Raw genomic sequence first — 27,049 nt, forward strand, 5'->3', positions numbered from 1 at the left:
GGAAGGAGTGAGGAGGAAAAACACACCAACCAACCAAACCAAACCCCCCCAACACAAAAAACACCCAAGCAAGTAAATACAACAACAAAACCACCTCAACAAACAAACAAACAAACTAACTAACTAAACCACCACAACCAACATCTTATTTCATTAGAGTACAAACCGGAGATACTGAGATCAAGCAAAGATAAAATATTTTGTTCAAAATAGCAATAGGTCTTGATGACTGATCTTTGAGTTAGGAAACAGTTTCATTGCTTTCACTGAACATGTCAGCAGTAGGGCAGAGTCTGCTGCTCTAAGTTTAGAAACTAAGATAAGAAACTATGAACCTGGAAAGCTACCAAGAATGGTTTATAGTTCCCCAAATGTTGGTTTGTTTGTTCATTTGTTTTTGTTTGTTTGTTTCCCCCCCCGCCCCAAATGTATCAGTTGGGCTAAAGAAAGATAATGCATCCTTTCATTGACTTGGACATAAAAACCGTGGTTGTATTCTTTGCTGGCTAAACTTGCATGTACCTCTTAGAATCAGCAAAGGTGGAGACAAAAAGTGAAAATAAACAGAAAAAGAATCTACAAGTGACACCGATACACAGGTTTATTCCTTATGTGACCTACAGGAATAGCATGGAAGAAAAATATTCTTGGAATTATTCTGAAGGAGAGGGATTTGTTAGCACCTGAACAGGCAGATAAAGCAATGTAAATGTTTGGGTAGTAAAGTTTTGTCGCTCTCTCTCTCTATTCTTGCCCATCTGGGACTGAGTTCTCAGTACTCCGTGCTTTAGGCAGCTGTAAAGCTTCATCTGCACACATGCAATGCAATTATTCCAGTCATGCTAGCTGGCCTGGTTTTTGAACTTAACAAATTTCTTGCATTTTATGGTTCCTGGAAAAGATGTCAGATGTGAGTGGTATCACTTTACAAATCCACAAATTTGCTGTAGGCAAGAACATGTCTTCTATTTGGCTTTGCAACAATATTGATGAAAAACGAAAAACTGGGACAGGCAGGAAAAGTTGTTTGTTGTAAAAGAGAAGATGGAAATCACAAGAGTGACCATATCAGAAAATAAACATTTAAATCAGTGTGTTAAGTTGTATTGAGTAAAGACTAACTAGTCGGCACTAAGACTCATGTGATTTGAAAGTAGATCCCTAAGGCACCTTGATGTGTAAATGGTGAGGAGGACTGTGCGGGATATTGTCTTTGACAAGAGACACTCAGTGTTTAGGCACATTTCAGTAAACAGGACATTATAGGAGGAGGTGGTAATGACAAAATGTACCCTCCAGAGCTGGACACCTGTTTCCAATTAAATGCCGTTCTTTGGGAAAGTAAGCAGACTCCTACAGGATGTGTTTTCCAGCATCATTCCCACCAGAGGTACCACTATATCCCTTCCCAGCAGGTACACAGGGTCCAAAGGAGGCTCCACACGTGCTGGAGTATAAGCTGAATAGATGGACTTCAGTGTCTGGTTTAAACAGGTTTGAAAGATTTGGCTTTAGGATTCTAACCTGCTACCTGTATTGCTGGAGGTGATGGCTCTTTCCTGTTTATAAGCCAAAACATTTAATTTTTAAAAAATACATCTTAAAGAAAAAAAGAGAACATTATAAGGAGCCAATAGTGATAAAATATTTGTAGATAATCTGGCTCTGAAAGTCTATTCAATTATTTCCCTTTTCTTTGTTCAGGCTTCTGAGGGAAGCAGCAGTGTCCTGCCTGCTGTCTCTAGCTGAGTCAGACGGAGAAGCATGGCAAACCCGTGTGAGCAGGCTGCGAGTCCCGCAGGAGGAGAAGTTGGGACAGCTCTGTGCCCAACCCCGTGACACCACTTTCGCTGCTGCCTGGGCACATGCTGCCCCATCCATGAGCATGAAAAAACACATGTGAGAACTTCCCAAGGACTGCCGCCTCCAGTATGTAATAGAGCAGCACAAAAATCCTCCAAAGACTCCAAATTCCTAACACAAAACCCCAAACTGATCAAACAAAGGCAAGGACAGAGACTTTTCCAGGCTTAACTGTCATTCATTTTTATTTAGATGAGGGATTGTGAGTTGACTTAATCAGCTCTGACTTTGATGGAGTTATGCCACTGTTTGCAATGTGCTTGAGCTTAGTGCCATGCTCTAAATACCGGGCCTTGCTTTTGAGGAGAAAGGCTTGTTTGAGGTGCTACAAGCACCACTATTGTAAGTCTAGGAGAACAAAGATTAGAAAAAATATTCTCCAAAACTTTGCTGAACCTTTCTACAGGTTCTGTTTAAAATAAAGTCACTCACATTTCCAACACAATTCCAACACTTTTTTACCTTTCTAAATTGACATGTTTGTTTAGAGGGCTGATCAGTATTTTGCAGTTCAGTGTTATGTTCAGATGTGGTTCCTAATGGTCTCTTCCTCAACAAGCCAAATTACAACAGCCATACCTAGTTATTTTAATGCTCTCTAGTGTTGGTTTAGATTATAGCATGTTATTTGTTCAGCTTCTTCAGCTGTATTAGCTATCATTAAACCATTTCTACAGCACTTGCAAAATGCTATGAAAAAGCACTTATGTGGGTCATTAATTTTAAATGTGTAAGAGTTCTCATTCATTTTTTAATTTGATCAACATCGTGTAAGATCAAACTGTGATCAGATCAAAAAAGATGAAAATGATCAATAAAAAAGGGCCTTACCCAGGAATTTATTTAAATACTGCAGCTGGTATATCAGGCCCTTCTGTTTCCTCCCCCAGCTTTTGGAGAGCTTTGGTGCAAAGCCCTACCTGATAGTCCAGTAGCTGGCTTGTACTCTGTTTCCATTTCTGGATCCCACCTCCAGCAGAGATGTTTGCCTGATGTGAAACATCGTGAACACACTTTGCAGCCATGCTCACATTTCTGGCTAGGATTCAAGTAAATGGGGAAACAGAGCTAATAGCCAGCAGACCAAACTTTGCAGCCAGGCTGTATGGAGAAGGTTATAAGGAAGATGCAGGCTTGGCATTAACTGATAAAATGCTTCTAGTGTGAATGTACCAATCCCTGTAAAATTCTTGCCATGCTAAATTAAGCAAACCTTCCCCTGTGCAGTAAGTTATACCCATGACAGCTGCTATATGAGTTGTTTTGCCAATAGAAACCATGCTGATTACAATTCTTGCTCCTGACAACATGAAGCCGGCATATCTGGAGCATTAGTAAGGTTTCTTACACATATCACAGTATCACACAGTATCACAGTATGTTTGGGATTGGAAGGGACCTCAAAAGATCATCTAGTCCAATCCCCCTGCTGCAGCAGGAACGCCTAGGTGAGGTCGCACAGGAACATGTCCAGGTGGGTTTTGAATGTCTCCAGAGAAGGAGACTCCACAACCTCCCTGGGCAGCCTGTTCCAGTGTCTGTCACCCTCACTGAGAAGAAGTTTTTTCTCAAATTTAAGTGGAACCTTCTGTCTTCCAGCTTGATCCCATTACCCCTTGTCCTATCATTGTTTGTGACTGAGAAGAGCCTGGCTCCATCCTCATGGCACTCGCCCTTTATATATTTATAAACATTAATAAGGTCACCCCTCAGTCTCCTCTTCTCCAAACTAAAGAGACCCAGCTCCCTCAGCCTTTCCTCATAAGGGAGATGCTTCACTCCCTTAATCATCTTTGTTGCCCTACGCTGGACCCTCTCCAGCAGTTCCCTGTCCTTCTGGAACTGACGGGCCCAGAACCGGACACAATATTCCAGATGTGGTCTCCCCAGGGCAGAGTAGAGGGGAAGGAGGACCTCTCTCATCTACTAACCACCCTCCTTGTAATACACTCGAGGATGCCATTGGTCTTCCTGGCCACAAGGGCACAGTGCTGGCTCATGGTCATCCTGCTGTCCACCAGGACCCCCAGGTCCCTTTCCCCTACACTGCTCTCTAATATGTAATTTCCCAACCTATACTGGAACCTGGGGTTGTTCCTGCCCAGATGCAAGACTCTAAATACTTAGTGCCTGACACCTCCTCATCTCCAAATGTTATTTGGCACAAATTTGTTAGCCTACTTCATACAGAAAATGACGCAGCCAAACCCAGACATTGTGAAAAAAAGAAGGAAGAATGAGGAGGAGAAGGTAAGGGTGAAACAGCATGTACCATCAATGGGTTTCATTTAATTTGGTACAGATTTTCTCTCCTTCTCTTCCACAGGAAACACGTTGATCACTTTCTGTCTCAGCTAGCAGTGCACAGGTACATCAAGCATGAAGAAATGTTTAGCTTTTCCTGTTACCTTAAGTGTGTCAGTCTAAATTGTGGTATTTTTCTGGTTCCATTTCCTCAAATGGCTACCACATTGCAGTCTGCTGCATGGCCATGCTCAGCAGTTATAACCCTGTTTTGCAAATGCTGTTTGCAGCTGAGATTGGCTCCATAAACTGCTGCTGCTTGAGCAGGCCCTGCCCTTTTTCATGCCATAAAATACAGCAGCAAAAGCAGATGCTGAGAACTATAGCATGTTCCAAGTAACCAGTTGCACAGAAATGCCCAGTTAGTGAGAGCTGAGCTGCAGTTGCCTTGGTATGAGACTCCTTCAGTCATGTAGCAGTTTGCTTATTTTTGTAATCTGATCAGGCTGAAGCCTCAACAAAATTAAAACAGGAAGTAGAGGTTGTGGCACTAGCTGTGGGAGCTTAAAAGAAGGAATAACTGCTTTGCCTTCATTTGCTATGAAAAAGTGGTATTTGCTGTATGTTTTACCAAATAGTATAATGTGTGGCAATTGACTTGTTAATCACTTCTCTGTATGTAGCAGAAATATGCATTTACTGAGTGCCAAGAAGCTTGCTAGAACACAGAGCACCAATGAGAGTAGGATGCCTATGCATGCATCATTGAATAGTTTGGGTTGGAAGGGACCTTCATCTAATCCAGCCCCCACTGCAATGACCAGGGACACCTTCCACTAGATCCGGTTGCTCGAAGCCCCATCCAGCCTGGCTTTGAACACTTCAGAGGATGGGGGCATTCACAACCTCTCTGGGCAACCTATTCCGGTGCCTCATCACCTTCTTCCTTATATCTAGTCTGAATCTTCCCTTTTTACCCCTTGTCCTGTCACTGCAGGCCCTGGTAAAAAGTCCCCCTCTGTCTTCTTATAGGCCTCTTTTAAGTACTGAAAGGCCACAATAAGGTCTCCTCGGAGCCTCCTTCTCTCCAGGCTGAACAATCCCAACTCTCTCAGCCTGTCCTCACAGCAGAGCTGTTCTAGCCCTCTCATTTTTGTGGCCTCCTCTGGCCCCTCTCCAACAGGTCCATGTCTGTCCTGTACTGAGGGCTTCAGAGCTGGACACAGGACTCCAAGTGGGGTCTCACCAGAATGGAGCAGAGGGGCAGAATCACCTCCCTCAACCTGCTGCCCATGCTCTTTTTTATGCAGCCCAAGATACTGTTGCCTTCTTGGCTGCAAACACACATTGCTGGCTCATGTCTAGCTTTTCACCCACCAGTACCCCCAAGTCCTTCTCCGCAGGGCTGCTCTCAAACCCTTGATTCTCCAGCCTGTATTGATACCAGTGGTTTCCCCAACCCAGGTGCAGGACCTTGTCCTGGTTTTGCTAAAAACACGTTTCTTTTTTAGTGAATTTGCCTGTCAGCTAAAGCCTTCATATTAACTGCATTTTCCTGGAGAACCAGACACATGTTTTGGTAAACCTAGCAATGGAATGCAAACTTATTGATAAGCATTGATGGACATCTCACGAGAGGGGCGACGAGAAACAACTGACCAAGAAACTGACCAACTGTGTATAACATTCCATTCACGTGAATACTTCACATAAAATGGGAGATCACGAGGATCTCGCTCTCTTGTTCTTATGGCCGACATTAGGAGAGGACCTTGCTAGTCGTCCCTGCGAACTGAGGCCTAGTGACAGACTGAATCCAGCTCTGGTTGGCTGCAGAGTCCAATCCAGGACTTTGGGTGCCGGCTCTGCAGTTGCTGAGACTTTCAAGATTGGTTTTGTATATTTTGTATTATTTTCTCTATTCTTATTAGTAGCATTAGTAAAACACCTTTAATTTTTCCAACTCTCTTCTCTCTGTTCTTCTTTTCCTCCCAATCGCCTCTCCTTAGTGGGAAGGGGGGAGAGGGAGGGGCAAAAGGGGGAAGTGGGGAGGAAGAGGGGGTTAACAATACATCTGCCAGGGTTTTATTGTCACCCCGCAATCTTAACCCTCGACAGACCTGCACAGTATCATCAGCAAGCCCGACTTCAGCAGTGTGCATGGCAGAGCTGGGATACTAGTTTACAAATGTGCCAAAAATCTTTTCTAGTTGTACTTATTCAGGATAATTGTTGATGCTCTTAGCTATGAGGATGAACAGTTGCTTTCAGCCCTCTCATTTTTTCATACTACAAGGTAGGAAGAAGCAGCTTCTTTGCAAATGTTCTTGAGCACACAGCGGTTACAAGGAAAACCACCCAACCACAGAGCAAAAGTAAGTAAATAATCACTATGATTGTCGAGCTGTTTTCCATGTACGTTTTCTTCCCTCCTAGCATCTGATACTGTCTCTTGCAAAGCAGACTAGATGGTCTCTTTTTGGCGACCTAAAACCACTGTTGCAAAACAAAAATATCATGAAATTGAAAGAAATCCTAACTATGTAATAGATCTAAAAAGCAGTACTCCAGCCTGTAACTACAGGAAGCACAGAAGAAAATTTTTTTCTGCCAGCAAGAAACAGCTGTTCATAGTTACAACATGCATTTGTATTTTGCTGAAAACTAAAACCATCCCTAACAGGATATTAAAAAAGATGAGAATGTAACTGAGTAAGTCTCATAGGTATTTGCGGAGTTTTAGCCTTGCAACTACATATACATACATTGTTTTAATGCTTATATACTTAGAAAGTGGCAAATAGTTGAGAATGAAAAATCTATAGAGGCCCTGGTAATGCAATACTTAATTATGCTTAAGTCTGTTAAGGAACAGAAACAAAACAACAAGACATCATGATTAGAATTTTGTGTAACACTATATGCAGAAAAATTAGGTTTCTTATCACTTGTGCTGGACTGAAGACAACTTTTACTCGTTGCTGTACTTCTCAGCAGATTCCTATGGCAAACCGTACATTAACCAAATTCCTACTTAATTTGATTTCCATTTTTGTGTACAGTCCTGTTACCTACTCGCTTGTTTCTAAAACTGAACTGCTGTTATTTGGCTTGTTATAAAAGAATGCTACACTGAATAAAGTTAGTTATTTGGCTCTATATGACAGCATCGGACAAAATGTAAAATATAAAAAACCACCCTGGCTTGGCAGGGAAAAGGGATATTTACAAGTCCTAAACATACATGAAGATTAATCATGTGCACAAAAACACGTTTGCAAATTGTGTAACAAAGTGATGAATACAGCTTTTTTGGTACATTTTCTGGAGTGCCATCCAACATTGAATTCTTGTAAAATAAAATTTCCCAATTTTTCATGCACTTAATTGTGAAAAATACCACAGTCCTAAACAAGGCGTCTAGTGTACAATAATGGTAGGAACACCAAAAGAAAAGCCAGTTCTGGCTGCTGAGAATTATCTCTCCTGACAGATTACACCAATCAATAGCTGGTTTTCAGATGCTCGCATTCCTAAAACCATACAGAATGTTTTGAAGTGGAGTATAGAAAAGGTGAAATAAACAGTTTTGGTGTCCCAGATGCAAAATAACGCTATGAAAATGACGTTTACAGGTAATTCTAGAAACAATGACAAGGAGAAAAAAAAAAAAAAAGCCTGGAAAGATATTTTCACTTTCTTCAGGAAGTACTGGATAGAAAGAGTGGTTCCATAAGTAAGTATTTAATCAACCTGAGACAGTTCAAAATCCTAAAATCCCTGCAATCAACTGAACTAACAATGCAAAGGATTTGTCTGAAAAAATGAGTTTATTTGAAAAACATTCAACAGCTACTATTAAGAAATTACTTATCCCCTCTATGTTTACCTATTTAAATATACTATATATATACATATACAGAGTTATAATTTGAATTGTGCATTACTATAATGAATCCATAGAACTATGTACTGTAAAAGAACTTGTTTTAAGGTTTTGCATTTCTTGGAGATAATACAGTGTTTTTTTCTGTCTGAAATTAAGCATACGTAAGACACGTTATCTCAATGCATTGCTAGTAATTTCCTGTAGACACTGTTATTCACAGTAGTAGAACATGTACCCCTTCTACTAGTAGTGGACATTGACTGGCCACTGCTGTTACTACTGTTAGGATCAAAAGTCTTTTTACAGTTGAAGAGGCTGAAAAGTTGTCTCTGGTACTGAGAAGAAGCATAGTAGTAAATGAAGGGGTCAATGCAACAGCTAAAGCTGCTGATACAAACACAGAGTAGATAGGCAAAATAGAGATACTCTAAGCTATTGTCATAAGAAAAATGGATATAATGAGTTAATAGGAGGACATTTGTTGGTCCAAAGCAAATAACAAAAACAGTAAAAACAGCCACACACAAGAGCAAGGCACGTGTCTTCTTATTTTGTTTTGCAACAATAGTAGAAGAACTGAGACATCGAATAATACACACGTAACAGACAGTAGAAATTATAAATGGTACTACAAAAAACACAGAAGAGAAGATGGAGAAGAAGTGGAGGTAATAGCCATGAAGTTCAGATTCTCTTAGCACATCGTGGCAAGTAGTTATATTTAACTTGGGTATTTCCATCGTTTGCTCTCTGATGAGAAAAGGTATAACCCCAGATATTGCCACAAGCCATATGATGAAACATATCAGTGAGGCACGGGTTAATGTACGCCACCCAAGAGACTGCATGGGATACACCACTGCTAAGAAGCGATCGAAGCTTATGCTTGTCATAAGCATTATTGAACAGTACATGTTACAGTAGAAGGCCGCAGTGATGAAACGACACATTTGAGGTCCAAAAACCCAGTCATTTCCAGAAAAGTGATAAGCTATCTTAAAAGGAAGGACGCTTACAAACAGGACATCCGCAAAGGCCAAATTGAGCATGTATACCACAGCTGGTTTTTCAATTTTCATTTTTTTCAGAAACACAAGTATCGCTGTGATGTTCAAAGGCAGACTCAGCACAAAGACTAAGGTGTAAACTGAAGGAACAAAACGCGTTAGCCATGGACTAGTTAGGTATCTTGCTGTTTGCACTGACACTGTTCGTTGCTCACGTTGAAACAATCCAGTCCGATTGGTGGCTCCTGATCCAACTTCCAAGTAATTTTCAGTATCACCTTCAGTAGGTATAAGGTCATCCTGGTCACTTACAGAAGAGATTACAAAACTTCTGACTCGTGGGAAGCTGCCATTATATGGGGAGGCTGAAAAATAAGAAAATAGTAAGATTAATGAGCAAATACTTACATGGTATGGGGAGTAAAAACATCTTTCAGGAAGGAAAGCTAAGATCGTATTAGCAACACAAAACAATAATGTCCATTCCTGATTCAAAGTGCAGACTCCCCACAGATTTTAGTCCAGCCCTTTTTATTTTAGCTCTTGTTACAAGTTCAGGTAAGATGTCCTCCTTGGTGTCCTATCTCTTAGCTTGGAAGCTTGTTATGGTAGTGACTCTGTGGGCAGGGACCCAACCTCATTGATGTGATCTTTGGGTTACTTTAACACAAATGTAACAGTAAATTCGCCACCCTTAAACTGTCTTTGCTAGACCCTTCATACAGTTTGTAAGAAATGAAGTACTGGGATAAATACTAGCATTCATATACAAAATTCCCATTAGAAGTATTCATCACCAAAATAACAAAAAGTTAAAGTGCAACTCAAACATCAAGTTACCAAAATATTTCTGTGTACTCTGGGGACATCTTAACACAATGGCCTTATCAAGAAAGATGGCAGCAGCCTGCATGCAGTTTTCAAGGCAGATGTGGATCAACCTTTTGCTTGTGTCATACAGGTGGTCACACATTGTACTGAAACACTTCCCCAGATCTACTTATCCTACCCCACAGTGTGCATCACTGAGGACAGCATGTGTCCAGTGTGCCCTCAAGGCACTTCTAAAGACTGCCATTAGTGTTCCTCATACAGCAAGGTCTTCTCCAGCATGGTTCAGTGGCTATGACTGAGAAGTGTCAGGACGGAGTTTCTTTGCTTTTTGAATGTAGATGGAATGAGTTAGGAATTTAGCATGATAAAGTGTTGAATGTGTGGTATAAGTTTATTTAGGTAAGAAAAACTAAAAACAAGCTGAAAAGAAAACAACAACAACAACCAAACAACAACAACAAAAAGACACAACAAAAAACCCTCAATAACGGCAAAAATTCCAAACTATCAAAATATCTACTTTAGACAGTATTTTAAAAAATTGTTTGTATGGAGACTTATTTTGGAAGACTGTAGTTTTCAGCTTTGGCTTAATCTAGTTAGGCATAGGATAATTCAAACACGTTATGGGCAGACAGAAGTGAGAGATACTTAAGTATCATTCCTCTGCTTAGTTGTGCAACTGACCCTCTGTTGAATCCTAGACAACTAAAATAAAAAATGAAGGTGTGTTAGCTTAAATCAGTGAGCTGAAAGTACAGAGGCATGATTCATCCATCTAAGATGCTACTCGTTAGAAGCAATTATTTGTTCTACAGTAATTCAAACCATTCTTTTATGCAGATCAGAACAAAAGCGCCCGAAGGAGGCAGATGGCAAAGAGAGGAGTGGCTGCCGCTTTAAGCAAGCAGTTACCTTCCTTTGTGCTGTGGGAGAAGGGCCCTGCCCAGCTTGAATTTTGGTGAAATTCAGCCTTGAATGTGAGGGGAGATCAGAGGAGTGGTATGGAATTTTGGGGATTTTTTTAAAGATGCTGTGCCGTATGTATCACACTGGGTCACAGCAGCATTCTGGGGGCAGAGGGACAAAAGAGGGAAGTGTTTGAGATAATGGTTTTCATATGCAAAGTAACTAGATTGCAACCTCTGCAGGCCAGTTAAAAGATTTTGGATGAGAATTTCAGCCTAGGAGCTTGTTGCATAGACTGCAGTAGGAATGATTTAGTACTTTTACCAAAACACAAATACACAGAAGTATGTGAGATTCAGTGTTTGCACAGAAGGGCACTAAATCTGTACTAGAGTCTATTCTGTTGTCTGAAAGTGAATACTAAAGGCAAAACTATGGATCCTTAATCTGTAATCCAGGCAGTCGGATAGCTCAAGGCATCAGCACAAGCAGCCTGTGGCCGATATCAAATTGTTAGGTGATTTCCAGTACTTAAGGATCATGGCAACAGAAATCTGTCAGAACTGATACAATCGGTATTAATCTCTTTTGGGAGGATTGTAATTATACCTGAATGAAAACAACCTAATTTCTCATGCCTAGAGGCTTGTCTCCGTGACAGACATCAATAAAAATGATAAAAAACAATATCACTGGTATCTGCAGTATATACAAGTTTTATGAATTTAAGACTTTAAATGCAGTGAATATATATTTCTTCCACTGACACACCTAAACCAGAAAATTCCTGAAACAGGAGACGATGATCATAGTACCTGAAGGTCTACATCTCCTTATTGGCTTCTCCACAACCAAAGAACAGTGTGAAGAACCAATGAAGAAGTGACACCTTTTTCATGTGAAGATGGCATGCTTCTGGGGAACACAGATCCAGATGGACGTGATGAGAGGCATGGTAAACCCGTGTCAGGAACTGTATTGCTAAGATGACCTCTGCATGATGTGGTAACTGAGGTGCTTCCAGCAAGCACCTCCCTCATCCCAGTATCCCTGACCTTTGAAGGCTATGCCTGCACCTGAGCTAGCAGTTCTGCAGAAACTCACTTTTTGAGGACTATGAGCAAACCAGTCAGAGTCACTGACCCTTAATGGGTCAGGTTAACTCACCACTTACTGAGGAAGCTGTAGGTGGTAACCTGACCAATTTCTCATCAGTGACTCCTAACTTAGAACAGTGTGAAAATTTGCTGAAGGAAAAAAACTATGATTGGGCTGGTTACCTTTTATCGACTACTGACCTCTGTCTCAGCTACTACTTATAGTTATTTTAACATTGCTAATAATTTTAATCCTATCAGTTCTTGGAGCTAACTCTCAACTTTCTTAGATGAAAGGATTTAGAGCCTGCATTTCTCCATTATCAAACTTTCATAAAAGTAGAATCCCATTACAATAATTCAGGCCATAAACATTTCATAAATAATTTTAGCTTAGTTATAATTCTCTGGAATAATACTTCAACTTGACAGAAACTATGAGTTCTTTGTGTAAGCAAAGACTTCCTACGGTCAGAGTTGAACTCAACCTTGATGCTGTTAACAACATCTCTGTGCTGTGTCCTGTGCTCAGTCCATGTCTCCACCATGAGTTTAGATGACATGAGGTACCACTTGAAAGACAGGTCTATGGAAAAATGCAATGAGACCTCAAACTTGCTCTTTCTTTGCCACTTGGTAATACAGAGTGAGAATTTAAATTTTTGTGATGAAATTAAATTTAATTTTAATTTAAAAGAATGATAGCTACATATCAGTTCTTTTCCTTTGCAAAGCTGCTTGTACATTTGTATGATACAGTGTCTGTGTATTATTAGGAAAAACAATAGTGAACTTCATGCTTTCTGAAACAGAAAGGAAGACAGTTACTGCCCTGAGGTTCTGGATTCCTTTTGTGTCAATGTTTATTTGAAAAAGCCAATTATTTATACACAGAAGGGAAGAGAATGAATTGATGCCATTTTATTTCAAAAGATCTTCATGAACCTTGACAATAAACATAAAGGTCAGCAATGGGAAACAGGCATACCTATAAGCTGGCATAGTACAAGACAGCCAACACAGTAGCTCTAAAAAAACCAAACCATATCTAAACTAAACTAAACTACTCTTATATAGCTGCAGCTATACCAGAATCTGTCAGATGTTCCTTTCTTACTGTTTTAAAGCCACAGATATAATTTGTCTAAAACATATTTCACTACAGCTTAAGTAATTTTTAATAATACAAATAATCTGTTAGGAAGACAGTGGTAAAACTTGTATAATGATCCTAAGTGTTCAGTCATCTTATTTTTGCTAGGTTTTCATTCAGCCCTTTTGGAAGAGGTCAAACCTGGTGGATTACTATTTTTATGACTAATAACTCTTCTCATTGCTGATATAACTGAGTTAACAGCTGTATCAAAGTACCTGTAAAATATAAATAGGTATGAAAGAACAGAACTAAGAAACAAAGAGAGGGATAAAACATTTGAGGGGGTTTTATCTTCATGGTGTGCAGTCAGGACACTAAACAATACACATACAGTCTTTGCTTCCAATAAGGACTTTGAAGGGCAAAAAATACGTAGAATCAGTACGACACTCAAATTGCCTGAAGTTTTCTTTTACTGCCTATGGTCTTTGCACTGATTCTCCAACAAGGACATAGAGAACTTATGTAAGTTTGGGATTCCTTGATTTTAACAATCAAGTACTATATATTACTGGTCTCATGATCAGAATATGCATATTCTGCTTAACCTGAAAGACAATGCGTTTGGTTTTTTTTTCCCACAGAGCTATCTTATAATTCGTTTTCATGTCTACTTTAATAAGCAACGGGCTACTGCACATACAATTCTGTGAAAGGAGAAGAAGAGGGCAAAAATTATAATAGCTTCAACCATTATTAAAAAGCACTCTTGATCTCCAGAAGAAAATTTTCAAGTATTTCTCTACATCCGTAAATTTGGACAGTATGTTATAAACCAGCAATGTTTATGTTCCAAGGGACATCTTTGGGAGGTGGAAAATTTAAGAATAGGCTCAAACCAATTAAATATGTTCCCTATATGCTGCTACACAACAATTAATAGCGATTTCTGAGCATTACTGATGAGAGCTGTGCCCGTATCTATCGTTTGTACCAAAAGTTGGTTTCTCTTATCTCCCCTTTGTATAACACACAGAGATCACCATCTAGGATCTTAATCACTCAGTGGCCCATAAATTAGGAACTCAGAGGCAAAATGTGAAGGGCACGCCAGATGTGTTTATAAACAAGGTAAGACACAATCTTTCAGGACAGAGGATAGATTACTTGCTTTTATTAAAAATAAACACCATATTGTCTTAAAAAAAAAAAAATCTTTGTTAGCCTACATGTCCATTTATACAGAATTCATTATTGTGCTACACGAATGATGTAGTTGAACACATTTTCTTAACACATTGTCTTCTTGCAACCAGATGTCTGCTACTTTTTGCTTTCCTTTCTCAATGTCTTACACCACAGGTGCCGCATTCAAGCAATAATAAAATCTCCCTATCTCGCTATCAGAGTCTCAATGCAGGAAAGTCCAGGCAGGTTCAGACCTCAGCCAGCCACCTCCAGAGCACCTGCCTGGCTAATCTGCAAGCACTTAGCACCAAACCACTGCTAAGCTATTGCTTTTTCACCTGCCCACAGGACCAGCACGGGTCAGTAAACGTGATAACTGTAGATACTGAGGCACCAGGGGGAAAGCAGGGGAGAAGGCGCAGGTGCAAAGGTAGAGCAGACCTGGCAATACTGCAGTGCATGGGCACTGGGAATTAAGTACGTTGTGGTGGAAATGGGGAAGGTTATCCAGGACACTGGGGAAATTACTAGAGTAGGAGTGAGCACAGGGAGAGCAGAAGACATGTTCAGAAGGCCAGGCTTTATTAGTTCTACAACACATGAACTCACTTGTTTTGAAGTTTTCTTTTTTTTCCTAGTGATGTAATACAGTAACTATTTCAACCATTATTTCCTAAGGAAACGGCAAATAGAGTAATTCAGGGTGCTCTTTAATGAGGACTGTAATGGCAAAAGGCAGGAAAACAAGTTTGAATGTTTCCATAACTGGAAGAATAGCACCCAACAGACTAATTCTTTTTTCTACAACTAACATATCTAGTTTTACACTTTTTTTTTTTTTTATAGGGACATTTTCCTTAGACTTCCAGTAGGAATATTATTGTAATCTCATCATTCCCACTTGTCCTTGTGCCAAAAAGTTGTTTAGTCAAAATCATTTGCCCTCTCTCACACTCCTCTCTCAGCATAACTACAAAAACTAGCTCTGTCCCCTTTCAGACTTAATTTTAGTAGTCAAAGTATACCACACTCTGAAATTTCCCCTTAGCTGTTCCTTTTTGGTATGTAGAGCTTGAACTGAGTCTTCCCAGCATGCATCTCATGGGGTTATTTGTACAGCAGCACTAAGACCACTGTGCGACTGAAATGTTAAACTGAAGTTTACAGAAAAAAAATGTTGATAACCTCTAAATGCATATTCTTGCCCTTCATATTGCTGTACGGCTACCAGAAACTGGGAGGTTTACATGCATGTATGTCTTCTCTTACCTTCCCTCAACAGCTGCACAGTCAGACAAGCTCTGAGCTAGTCAGATCCACTGTTTCAGCAGTTACAACACTGAGGTTGCTGTTAGTGCTTTTTCTGATTGAATAACCATGAAGGTTATCTATTTGGGGTGGATATTTTCAACTATTTTGTGCTGATGGATCTTCCAAACTTTGTGTTACTTACAAATTCAGCTGGCAGTTTTATCTTCTAAAGCTGTTAATGAACAGCAATGCCAGTTTTTAAAGAAGTCCACCAGCATGTCCCACCAGCCTGGTCACTTCTTTACGTCATAACGTGCTATTGCCCAGCTACCTCCTTAGCCATGGGTCAACTGTAAACCATTCTTGACCATCAATAACCTTAACTGTGTCATAGAATCATTTCAGTTGGAAGAGATGCTCAGGATCATTGAGTCCAACCACAACCTAACTCCAGCACAAAAGCACATCCTTAAGAACCTCGTGTAAATGCCTTTTAAACACCTCCACGGATCGTGACTCCACCACTTCCCTGGGCAGCCTGTTCGAACGCCTGTCATTGTGTCTTTCTCAGACCTATATATTTCAGACATATGACATTTCCTTTATTCAGAAAAATAGTTCTCAAAAAGTATCTGACGTTGCTTTACCTAGGCTAACTTCATGTTTTAGCTTGTTTTCTTTCTGCTGTGAGAACAAATCTAGAGCTGTGTTTCACAATGCCAAAGAAAACTCGATCCTAAGATCCAATTAAAGCTTCGAAGCTGGAGACCCTTGACGTGCCGAGCAACGACCCTGTGGCTAACGCATACTTTATTTTCCTCTGCCAAGGCGCAATGGCTCCGACGCCGCTACCAAGGCAAACGGCGGGGCCGCCGCCCGCAGCTCGCCGGACGGCCGGGGTCCCCACTCGGCTCCCGCCAAGCCGCCCGGCCAGCGCGTCCCCGGGGACCCCAGCACCGCTCAGGCCCGGCAGGGCCGGGGCGCCCTTCCCCTCCCGTCCCCAGCGGCTTCCCCATGCGCGACGGGGGCGGCGACTCACCGACACGGGCGGCGGCGGCGGGCGGCGGGCGCGGGCAGCCGAGGAGCGCCAAGGCGTAGAGCAGGGTGGGCAGCGGCCCCGGCCCCATGGCCGCCGCGCCGGTGGGGAGCTCCGTTCGCCCGCCCGTCCGGCCAGCGCAGCGGAACGGGAGTGCAGGCGAGGGGCGGCGGCAAGAGGCTGAGGAAGGGCCGCCCCGGGGCCGCCGAGGCTTCCTCAGGCGGCAGGGGAGGCGGGGGCGCCATCCTGCCGCGCCCCCCCGGCGGAAAGGGGCCAGACCCCGCCGCCCCCGCAGCACAACCGCGCGGCCAGCGGACCCCGCGCTGCGGAAGCGGCAGCGGAGAGAGACGGGACCCAGCTGAGAAACGGGAAAGGGTCGTGGAGGCGGGCAGGCTGGGAAGCCAGGAGGGGCAGAACAAAGGGTTAGTGCTAAGTTCGCCAGATTCTGTTTGTGCAATCCAAATTGCTAATGCCCCACAGGAGCACAGTTACAAGGCCAGTTGAAGTACGTGCATTGTTCGTAAGTGAAAGATCACACTCATTCAGAAAAGCTCCTTAATACCCAGATCTGCTTTGTACAAAGGAGACAATATCAAGCTGCTTGTGTTGCATGGGTTCAGTAAGCTGACTGCGCTACAAATACGGGACAATTCATCACGCAGATTTGCAATCCTCATGTTGGAAGTGGTGCCACCCTAGAACTCCAGTGGCATGTGTCATCTTGGACAAGAAAGCGTGTTCTGTCCTACAGAGTTGGTCATGATTCAAGAGGTGGTTGAAGCAAAACGTATATGAAAGCTATAGATGAAAATATTTCAGTAACTTTGCAGCTATTATTTAGGCTCTTCTTTGAAAGTATTTCTTCCTCTGGTAGTGTGAGTGCTTTGAATTCCTTAGGTCTGTAATATAGTCAAAAAGCTTTCCAAGTGGACACTGGAGTGCTAGGATATGCTGTCCCATCTTCAGCTGTGTATCCTTCTGTTTACACCAATACACACGTAAAAGGTGGAGAGGGAAGCTGAAACACCGACCTTTCCTCTTAACTGAGAGTAGAGACTATGGAAAATCACGTCTAATCACAAGTACTGGCCCCCAGTAAATTCTAGTCTTTGCTTCTTCTACACTGTTCTTCCTGCAGCCTACCACTTACGTGTGTTATAGCACTGTTAAGGCAGCCTCAATTTGTATAGAGCAAGAGGAAGTAATAAATACAAATTTTACAGCTGACCAGCCTGTCATCCCCAAACACACTAGGGAGGTTACACAAAACACTTCATACTTATAATGAACTAGTATTTTTCATTTATTTAGAAAATAGTGTAATCAGATACAATTTCTTTTCATCTAATTGGGAAGAGAAAGTGAAGCTATTCCTGGCCATTCTTGTGATCCCACAGCTTTATAAAAATACCCAAAAATAACACTTCAAAATTTCTAAATCCGAAACAGAAGTAAACCAACTGTCAGTCTTTCTTAAAATAAAAATGTCTGTAAATGTTATACCAGACTCTGGGAAAGCATATGTTTTCAGTATTTGTGTTTTTGAAGTTTCAGAAGCCTTAGCCTATGAACCAGTGCTTGAGGCATAAACCAGTTTGTGAAAGATATGGAGGGAAACACAGATTGTACCTTAGTTGTGGATGTAAGGGACAGTAATAGGGCTATATGCTTTCATCTTTGTAAATTAGATTACTATGAATATAGAAAGTGAATGAAAAACTGTGTTAAATTTTGTCTGCATACAGGAACAAACTGAAGTTATTTTTTATATCTGGTAGTTCTGCAAGTAAGCTTGTTACTTTTCCTCTAGATAAACTGATTGTAATGGCAATGAAGAGTTCATGGCTTTTAAAACTTTTTACCCGTTACCACTTTTTAATTCTACTTCTTGCTCCTTTTACAAAGCTTTGTTTGTAAGCAGAATCATATAATAGGACAAAACTTCATTCTTGTAGAACTCACCAGATCTATCAAAAAAAGCTTACAGCTATCTACTAAGATCGCTACATCATTCCCATTTGGGGAAGGAGACATCTTTCTGCTGTTTAATACACAGATTAGCCTGGTGCATGCCTGGAATGGTGCTCAAAGAGGACAAGGTTAGAAGCATATCTCAGAGACAAAAAAAGAAAATCAGTCCTCCAGGAAGAGGGTTGTCTGTCTAGTTATGAACTCCTTCAAAACAGATGTGCCTGTCAGTCTTTGAATTTGCCTTTAGAGGCAAGTTTGCTGTGTTGCACCTGTGTTTTTTATGACAGCTAAAGGAGGTCTGAAGGTAAGTGAAAAGTGAAACAGAGCAAAGCTATCACACTGCCTGCTTGGCCAAAAGAGAGAAGTTCTGCAATTTTGTGGGTAGTTCTGGAGCTTTAGAGCCCCAGAATAGAAAAGTTCCAAAATAAACTGTTAGTTGCCAGACCATCTTAGCCAACTCTAAATACACACAGCAGAAAAATGCAAACTGTGGGGCTAACAGACTGAGTATTGGATATTTTTGTTCACTACCACCAGTTAAGGAAGACAAAGTTGAGAGATAGGCAAGTCTTTCAAGGAAAGATGGATTTTTTTCTTGTGGTGACAACTGGTTCATAAGCTCTGTTCAGCTGTACTGGCTTTTCACTCAGGTTTTGTCACCAGCAATTAAACCTTTCCATAGACCATTTCAAGAATGAAACTAGTTTCATCAAATCCTGTTTAACTTTGAAAATACTAAATTGCATCTTACAACAGCCTCCGGAAGTGTCTTTTTTTTTGTTGCATTTAGTAGCTGTCAGCAGCACAGGACAGCACATTTGCATGATACTTGCTGCTACCATCAACCTTACATTTAGGTAGGAATCCTTGTGGTCTGTCCTGTTCAGCAGGGTGCATTATTTGTTCAGTAACAAAGTCCTAAACTGAACTAGTTAATTAAGAAAAAAAGCTTCTAGAAGAGTTAAATTAAATGGAAATTACTCTTTGATGTGCGCTGGAAAAGGTGAGTCCTAGCAGACAGACCATACCTTTAATACAGTGTCATTACCTGAGAGCCAAAGTTCGCATACATCAGGAAATAACTGAGGAAGATGCTATTCGCATTAGAATGAAGCAGTCACTAGTAGAAGTGTCAAGTGCAGCACATCCAGGAGTGATGTACTCCTACAGAGGTTGCAGGGTACTAGTAAGTCTCACCAGCAGAACCCCAGGCTTTGACACATTGTCTGAAAGGTCTGGTCTCAGGATCAACATCCCACCTGTGCAGATTTACCCACCCAGCTAGAATTTGGCAAAAATAGGCAGGGATTAGTCAAATCTGTTACAAATAAAAAGGAAAATAAAAGATTGTGAATTTAATTCATATTCAAGTACAATTCACTTCTCTCCTTTGGAAGTAAAAGTAAAGTGCTGCTTTCACCTTCCCATCCAGCTATTTTAAGTGAACCAGGGTATTAATGCTGCAGCATGTGTGTCATAATAAAATGGCTTATACATAATTAGCTAGATAATAAACGTAAGCACATAGCAGCTGTTTATCTTTTAATTAGGTATATTAGCTGTTTTAAAATAGTCTAGTGTTCAAATTTAATGCCCTACACAAATGAATATTTCTAGTAAGTACAGTAATTTTTTCAGCTTGTATAGTACCACAGATCAGAATACCAGCTAAACTCATAGTCTATATGTCTGCCACTGACTTTACACCATTTTATTCTACCTTCAGAATTAATTATTGTTTAATATTTGCTTTTACAATGTATACCAAAGTGCCTCACTGTCCATCTTTGAAAATGTTTGTCATAAGGAATGTGAGAGTGGGAAATTTTTCTCTTGGTATTTGTCACATTACCTGCTGTACCCACATTTGCTCTGTAGATAGTTCATCAGCAAAATCACCATCATGTTCAATGGCATAAAGGCCACGAAATCCTACCCAAAGTGTAGGACAATCCAGCTTAATTACATTCAATTTCATAAAAACACTGAAAGGAAAATTCTTTCACCACCATCTGGATTGCTGCTTTAATTAGTCTTTTAAATGAAATTTAAGGAACCAAGCCAGTTTAATTAAGTAATGTTTATTTAACATAGAACAATCTCCAAAGAATATTTTAAAAACAACAATCTAAATACTGATTTTATTGCATTTATTTTCTTACAAAAAAAGACAGACAGGCACAATTTATGTATTCAAATACTTCAAAGTGAACAACTGTTCACTATTCAGATTTCCCCAATGCCACTCCAAAGGCTGTGAAAGTAGAAAATGTCGTTTTACACGAGGCAGTAGTGCATTTAGTAGGAATGAATCAGAAAATATATTTTTGTACAGTAAGACGTTATTGTCACTTTATAATTACCTATAAAATTTTTCGAATTGCACAATAAGTTTGCTTTACAATTGACAACTGCCAGAAAATCGGCTTAGTATGTAACTAAATATTTGCCTAAACTATCCCCTAGAAACAAATTAGGATTTCTTTTGGTAAATACTTAAAGTCTAGTAAGAACTATATTATGTATCTGAGGTCATTTAAAAATGTTTTAATAGGAAGAGGTTTATCTATCCAACTAAATTCAATTTCTGCCTACCTTAAAATCCACACAACCAGAATAGCTGAGTGTCCTAACCAGTATTTTGATTTGAAAGTACCAACACCAATGAAATCTGGAACTGTTTAAATAAATGTTTCCTATTTTTCTGTTCCATTATCAATGCTGAAAAGGCACTGAGTACATTCCTCTGAACATTTGGTGGTTTAGGTTTTTTTAAAAGTTAAAAAGCATCCAATGACAAACTTCAAATGTTTAAAGCAAAAAAAATACTGAATAGACTTCCCACTAGTGGATGCAGTCCATGATATCTGAAGACACTCATTTTCCGTAGAACTTCTTATTCAACAAGAATATGAGCAAATTCACATTCACTTTAGCTTTATCAAACATTTTCATTACAGCCACACCTTCATACTGCATCTGAAGCAAATCCTGTAATCAGAAATAAAATAATTAGTCTCTGAATCCTCCAGCAACAAGATAAGTTCATTTTCATTGTGTAATAATCTCAAGCTCTACATCCTTTACAATTTAAACAATTGCAAGCAACTATTGGATAGGTGTAGAAAACATTACACATCCTATACATCACAAGTTGTAGACTGTCAGTAACAGCAAACCAGAATAAATCACATTTTCTGTGTAATTTTAATTTTCACTTGGTATTTGCTACTTGCCACTGAGCTAGTGTGGCATTTGGTTTCATGCATTTGCCTTAATATAGACATTAACCCAACTCCATGCCCAGCATCCTAGGGAAGTTATATAGTTATCCTACACATCATCTGTTGCTCTATGGTGGTTGACAAGTTCATGAATACTTACACAAAAAATCTGAAATAGTGTATATTTAGAGCAAATGCAACAGTGACTATACAGCAAAGTAATAAAATTCAAACTTTACCTGGAAATGGAGCTGCACTTTTTCCATCTCGACCCCCAAAAATTTTGCTTTGATTTCAAAGTCACCCACTTCTTCTCCAGGTGTGATATCAAACATCACGTTCTTAAACCTTGAAGTTAAAAGAAAGGTAATTGATTGTGTATACTGTGCAATTTTATATAGTACAGAAATAGTTTTGGGGAAAAAGCTTTCTCTATAAGCAATGTAAGTGGTGTCAAATGAACCACTCCATCTCTACTGCAATGTCATCTTGGAGACTTCATGGTGTACAGAATAGAGTTATGAAATTGTGAGGATCTCTTTTAATAAAAGCCAGACCTCTTAAGAAGCTGTTGTTTAGAAAATGCTCTGGTTTATACCACACTTACTGGTTGGTTTGAAGATCTTCAATTTCTAGGATGACACCTTTTTCATGCAGTCTTGCAGCTGTATACTTTAATGAGGCCTGCTTCAGTTTTTTGCTTCCCTTCACCTCTTCTTTTCCATCAAGTTTAATTGACCTCCGTGAATTTCTAAGAAGAGAACAACAGAAATGTCTTCTGATTAGTTTAAGTCTTTACACTTCAGCTACTCTTCTAGCCATATTTAGCTGACCTTCACTCTTTGCCTTCATTAACTCCTATTAATGAACAGAATTAACATTCAAAACAAGTCTAAGAATTAAAGGAATTTTTAGCACACAGTGAATAGTCTAAACATTTTGGCAATAATTTTGAATCAACATTTTTGAGCACTTGTTTATAGGCTTTATTGTGAAATGCAAACCTGATGCAAAAAAGCCCACAATCATCAGTTCAAAGTAGGAATTTGGAAGCATACAGTGACATCAGAGTTAAATAAGATTGACCATTATAGTTCAATTTTGGACCAATGAGGTATGCACTGGGAAATCTCCTGATCATGTTAGTAAACTGCTTGATTTTTGACACTTCAGTGGCATTAGTAGGGCTTGCTCTCATATAACTGCACCATACATGAAAAATAATATTCTTTAGGCATTTATTTCCCCTTTTTCCATTCTAAAGACAAAACACAGTCTTTTAAATGAAAAAAAAAAAAATCAGTAATTGTAGCCTAGAGCTGCATTACTTCAGAGCATGCTAATAACTGTGAAGTAGCACTTCATTAAATATATTGAAAACATACATCTCAGGCCTCCTTCTATCAGGCAGCTTTAAATAAATACCAGATTTCACTTTCTGGGTTTTGACTCACATCACAGTGACAATTCCCATGGACCTTTAAATCCATGGATTGTCAATCTGTTGGAATAAAAACTTTCAACTACAGATTAACACCAGCTCTCCCTCCCGATAAAAGACAAGAGCACTCAACTCACTTTCTTGTTAAGTTGTCTAAACAAGTTTTTATATAGGTGTTGTAATAGTTAATTTGTTCTTCATAAAATGCTGTCTTGGAGTTAAGTGCATTTAAAGTCTGCTGGAGTTTCACCAATTCAGCTTTTCGATGATGTCTATATCTTCTTTGATTCCGGATATCCTAAATAAAAAAAAGAAATTTTTTAATTAATTTGTTAATTTAAAAATTCTCAGCTTGTCACCATTCAAATCTGTAGTTACACAACCTGAGTTAATTACTGTGAGAAAGCATCTACTGTCACATTAGTTTTCACAAGCAGGGTACCAGTAAGTGACTACTACAGTTTACATTACTGTACAGAAGACAATAATCACATCACTACTCATGTTTTGCCTGTTGTGGGCCTTGAACAACTATCTGGAGCCTTACGTCATCATTTTCCACCTCGCTGCCAGTTGTGGGAAGCTGAGCTGTTAAACATTGGTTAGAAAGGGCATTGCATGGGTGGTTGCAAAGTGTGTATTTCTCCAAATCCTGATGTTGCAGTGCAGGGTAATCTCTGTGCTGCTAGTGGTAGCAGCTGCTCCAAGCAGGCTGCTGTCACTGGCCACCTGGAAATCCAAGTCAAGGGCTGGGGTGTCCCAGCTGTAGAACTAACCTCATGGGTGTCTTTGCTAATGCTGGTCTTGTGCCTTCTGTGGAGAAAATTCTATCCCACATGTGTGTTCTTGGTGACTGAGAATAGTTAAGACCTAAATGAATACAGGTAGTGGTACCTTGAATGCTGCTAAAGTCTCCAGGGCATAGGACACACAGAAGTCATAAGGAAGAGATTGTCTTCATGCTATGAAGGGAAGTGTACTCACAGCTAGATTCCAGTGAGAGGTTTAGAAAATGAGAGCTTGGGCTTCTACTAGGTGAGAACTGACTGCTGCTGAACTAGAGCTTGTGTTGAAGGTAAAAAGCTGAGGTAGTTAAAAGTAAAATAAAAGCAAATTCCAGTCCTAAGGCTCATCCTAGTCTTCAGATTACCTTACCATCTCAAAACAAAGCATCTAGGCTTACTGATAAGAAATAAAAAAAAAAAAAAAATGGGGCAGTGAGTACCTATATATTAATTTTTTTTTTCTTGAGTAGAAGCAAATGGAGCTACACATCTGAACTGAGCAGGGATTTAAAATGGCAGTTCAGAGCAGATGCACAGATGCAACATGACACACTTAGAGACTTTGCTCACATGCATAATTTATTTATATATATAAAATATATTTGCAACTTCAAAAATATATATTTATAATACATGAATCACTTGTGAGCTATGAGTAATTTACTCATGAGTAATAAAAGATAATCCAATTTTACTCATGAGTAATTAAAGAATATCCAATACACTAAGATACAGCCAGTATTGGGTGTGGACTTGGAACAGGATTAGCCAATTTGAACACAACAGGCCTGGCACTTTTGAAACCCAAAGATGAGCACTGCATCAGCCCACTATTGTCTTTGGGTCCTGCCCGACCACTGCAGATCAGCATTAATGTTGATGAGAGAATATTTTGGGGAAAAGTCTTTTTAAACCTTACCAAGACTACATTAATTAAAACATCGATGAGTAATTGTGATTCCTTTTAAAATATAAAAAGCTATATTGAAAAACATTGTATTGGAGAAATTAAAGCAGCATCAATATCAAGTCTGGAAAACAGTCTACAGTTGTTTCTTATTCAGTTCAGAGAGTTATGCATGAAGCATACTGTGTTTCACTTTTATCAGCAAACAAAGATGATTTGTTTCTTATGTGGATACTTCAGCAGTTTAGTGTAGCATTCTCTTGAGAAACTATATGGTACATCTCTAGGTGGAATAGATTTAGGCTACATGCCTAAAATCCATCAATATACAGGGAAGAATGTTCCATTTACCTTAGCAATCTCGTTTATAATTTCTTGGTACTTGGTCGCTGAAGACACTAGTCCTGCTTGTTCCAATGTTCGGAGATTTCTCTGGATTTTCCTTTTCTTTTGTTCTATTGGTAGCTGCCCATCTTCAAAAATAGACTTACTGTGCTTCATTTTCTCTGGAGTTTTGGAATCTAAGATGGCACGTTTTTCTGCAAGTTTTGAGTGCTCAGATTCCTAAGTAAAAAAAAAAAAATATCTAGAACAGTTATTTTCCAGCTCATTATAACAGTTAAGTATTCAAATACATTGAATTCTCAGAGGAGATTATAAAGAATCGAGATGCTGGCTTTATTTGTATCCTCTTACCACATAGTCTGAAAGTCCTCCATTTACTATGCCTTTTGACATAACTTAAGTATCTAATCACAACACCTAGATATGTGTTTCAATTAATCAAAACATGTCTAAAATCAGCCAGACTTATCAATGATTTCACATAGTTGAGGAGAGACTGTCCAGATGCCACAGGTCTCCATTACATGCACACACACTGAGATAAGCTAAAATGTGCACATTATGGAGACACAGCTTTGTGCGTCAGTATCTACAGGGAAGTCTTCAACTGGGTGCTTTTCCCACTCAATTCCCATTGCAAGGATAGCAGCAGTTCCTCAGGCAGATATTTGCTTGTATTGCTTAAGCAAATAAACTGTGTGTCAGGGAACTTGAGTTAACATACTGAAGTTCATGAGAAAAAAGAAATCCAGCAGGGAGAAAAAGCAAAGAAAAAGATTCTAGATGTGCTAGTTGACAACAAGACTTAATTTTTGTTTTCCTCAGAAGCTGTTACCAATTATACTGTAGAAGAAAATTTGCAAGCCTCACATTTTGAAGGCTCTAGATCTGAATAATCTAAAAACCAGTAACAATTACTTATTTGTTATAGAGTGATGGAGAAAGCTCTCAGATATCTATTAAGGCTTTCAAATAGCTATAATAAAATATGTACTTTCTTCCCTATTCAGACACAGTATAGTACTTACCTGTTGTGCAGTGGCTGGTGTTTCTAATATTTCTAAGAGCGTATCCCCTGGTTGTGTTCGTATCACATCCACTATAAGTCTTTTGGTCCTTTTAAAAAGGATATATGGATATTACAAAACAGTTGTTAATGTCTCACTTGGGCATTTCATATCTATAACATTAAAACTAGGAGGCTCACACTCTTTTATGAATACTTGGTAATGTTGGTGTTTCCTAGGTTTTTATGTTTTGTAGTTTCCATTAATAATTTTGAACATCTGGTTTCTACATAGGCCTGAATAGATAAGTATGTGCATAGTTTAACACATTTTATTTTAGAAAACAGTTATCCAAAAGGTCACATTTACAGAATAAATTTACTGAAATGCACTCAAAACTGCTGAATTTCTGGAGTAATTTTACATCCAACACAGTGCATTTACTCACACCACTTAAGGGCAGATATTTCCCTAGTGACAAAAGACAAGAAGCATTTCCTTTCTGAAAAAATGGAAGCTGCTACACCCTGATATGTAAATTGGTTCTTTTTTTGGCAAGAATTTATCTCATTCCTGCTGCCTCTTCACCCATAATACATACTTCCAAGAACATCCTGCTACACAATTCTGTTAATTTAGAGGACACAGTTACAAATGATATATATAGGACATTATTCTTAAAAGTTAACAGAAAATTCAAGCTGCAGCTTAAGTTTTTCAGGAAAATGTCTCTATGTGATCAAGACTTCTGTGATGAAACCTCATGACCTGGTTTAAAATGATAGTTCACCCACAGAAAGTTGGTGGTTTTGTTAGTGTTTTCAGGACTAGAAGTTCTCACAAAAATACAATGAAATAGGACAAAAGATTTACTCATATACAGACAACACTATCGAAAACCACTGAGTATTTGAGTATGGCCAAGTTTCCATGGAAGGTGCATGACCAAGTTTCC

The 27,049-nt window shown here is 39.5% G+C and overlaps 2 protein-coding genes across 4 annotated transcripts in view; both read right to left on the minus strand.

Moving 5' to 3' along the window:
* Positions 1 to 8,172: 8,172 nt before the first annotated feature.
* On the minus strand, positions 8,173 to 16,544 carry F2R (coagulation factor II thrombin receptor; the record flags this gene model as incomplete). The annotated part of the gene is made up of 2 exons (XM_080362296.1): positions 16,418 to 16,544; positions 8,173 to 9,368 (listed from the first exon to the last, which is right to left on the minus strand). Exons 1-2 carry the CDS (start codon positions 16,503 to 16,505, stop codon positions 8,173 to 8,175), a joined length of 1,284 nt encoding a protein of 427 aa, XP_080218422.1. The 5' UTR covers positions 16,506 to 16,544.
* A 4,707-nt stretch (positions 16,545 to 21,251) lies between these two features.
* Positions 21,252 to 27,049, minus strand: part of IQGAP2 (IQ motif containing GTPase activating protein 2) — a 125,794-nt gene continuing 119,996 nt past the window's right edge. For all 3 annotated transcript variants that reach the window (XM_080362898.1, XM_080362897.1, XM_080362896.1), the window contains 6 exons: positions 26,116 to 26,203; positions 25,094 to 25,306; positions 23,188 to 23,348; positions 22,217 to 22,360; positions 21,849 to 21,957; positions 21,252 to 21,376 (listed from right to left, as the gene is read on the minus strand). In XM_080362898.1, the coding sequence (XP_080219024.1) occupies positions 21,263 to 21,376; positions 21,849 to 21,957; positions 22,217 to 22,360; positions 23,188 to 23,348; positions 25,094 to 25,306; positions 26,116 to 26,203 (829 nt within the window). In that variant the 3' untranslated portion in view covers positions 21,252 to 21,262. The remainder of the gene's footprint in view (positions 21,377 to 21,848; positions 21,958 to 22,216; positions 22,361 to 23,187; positions 23,349 to 25,093; positions 25,307 to 26,115; positions 26,204 to 27,049) is intronic.

This window comes from Nesoenas mayeri (genome assembly GCF_963082525.1).
Source record: "Nesoenas mayeri genome assembly, chromosome: Z".
Taxonomy (NCBI): Eukaryota; Metazoa; Chordata; class Aves; order Columbiformes; family Columbidae; genus Nesoenas; species Nesoenas mayeri.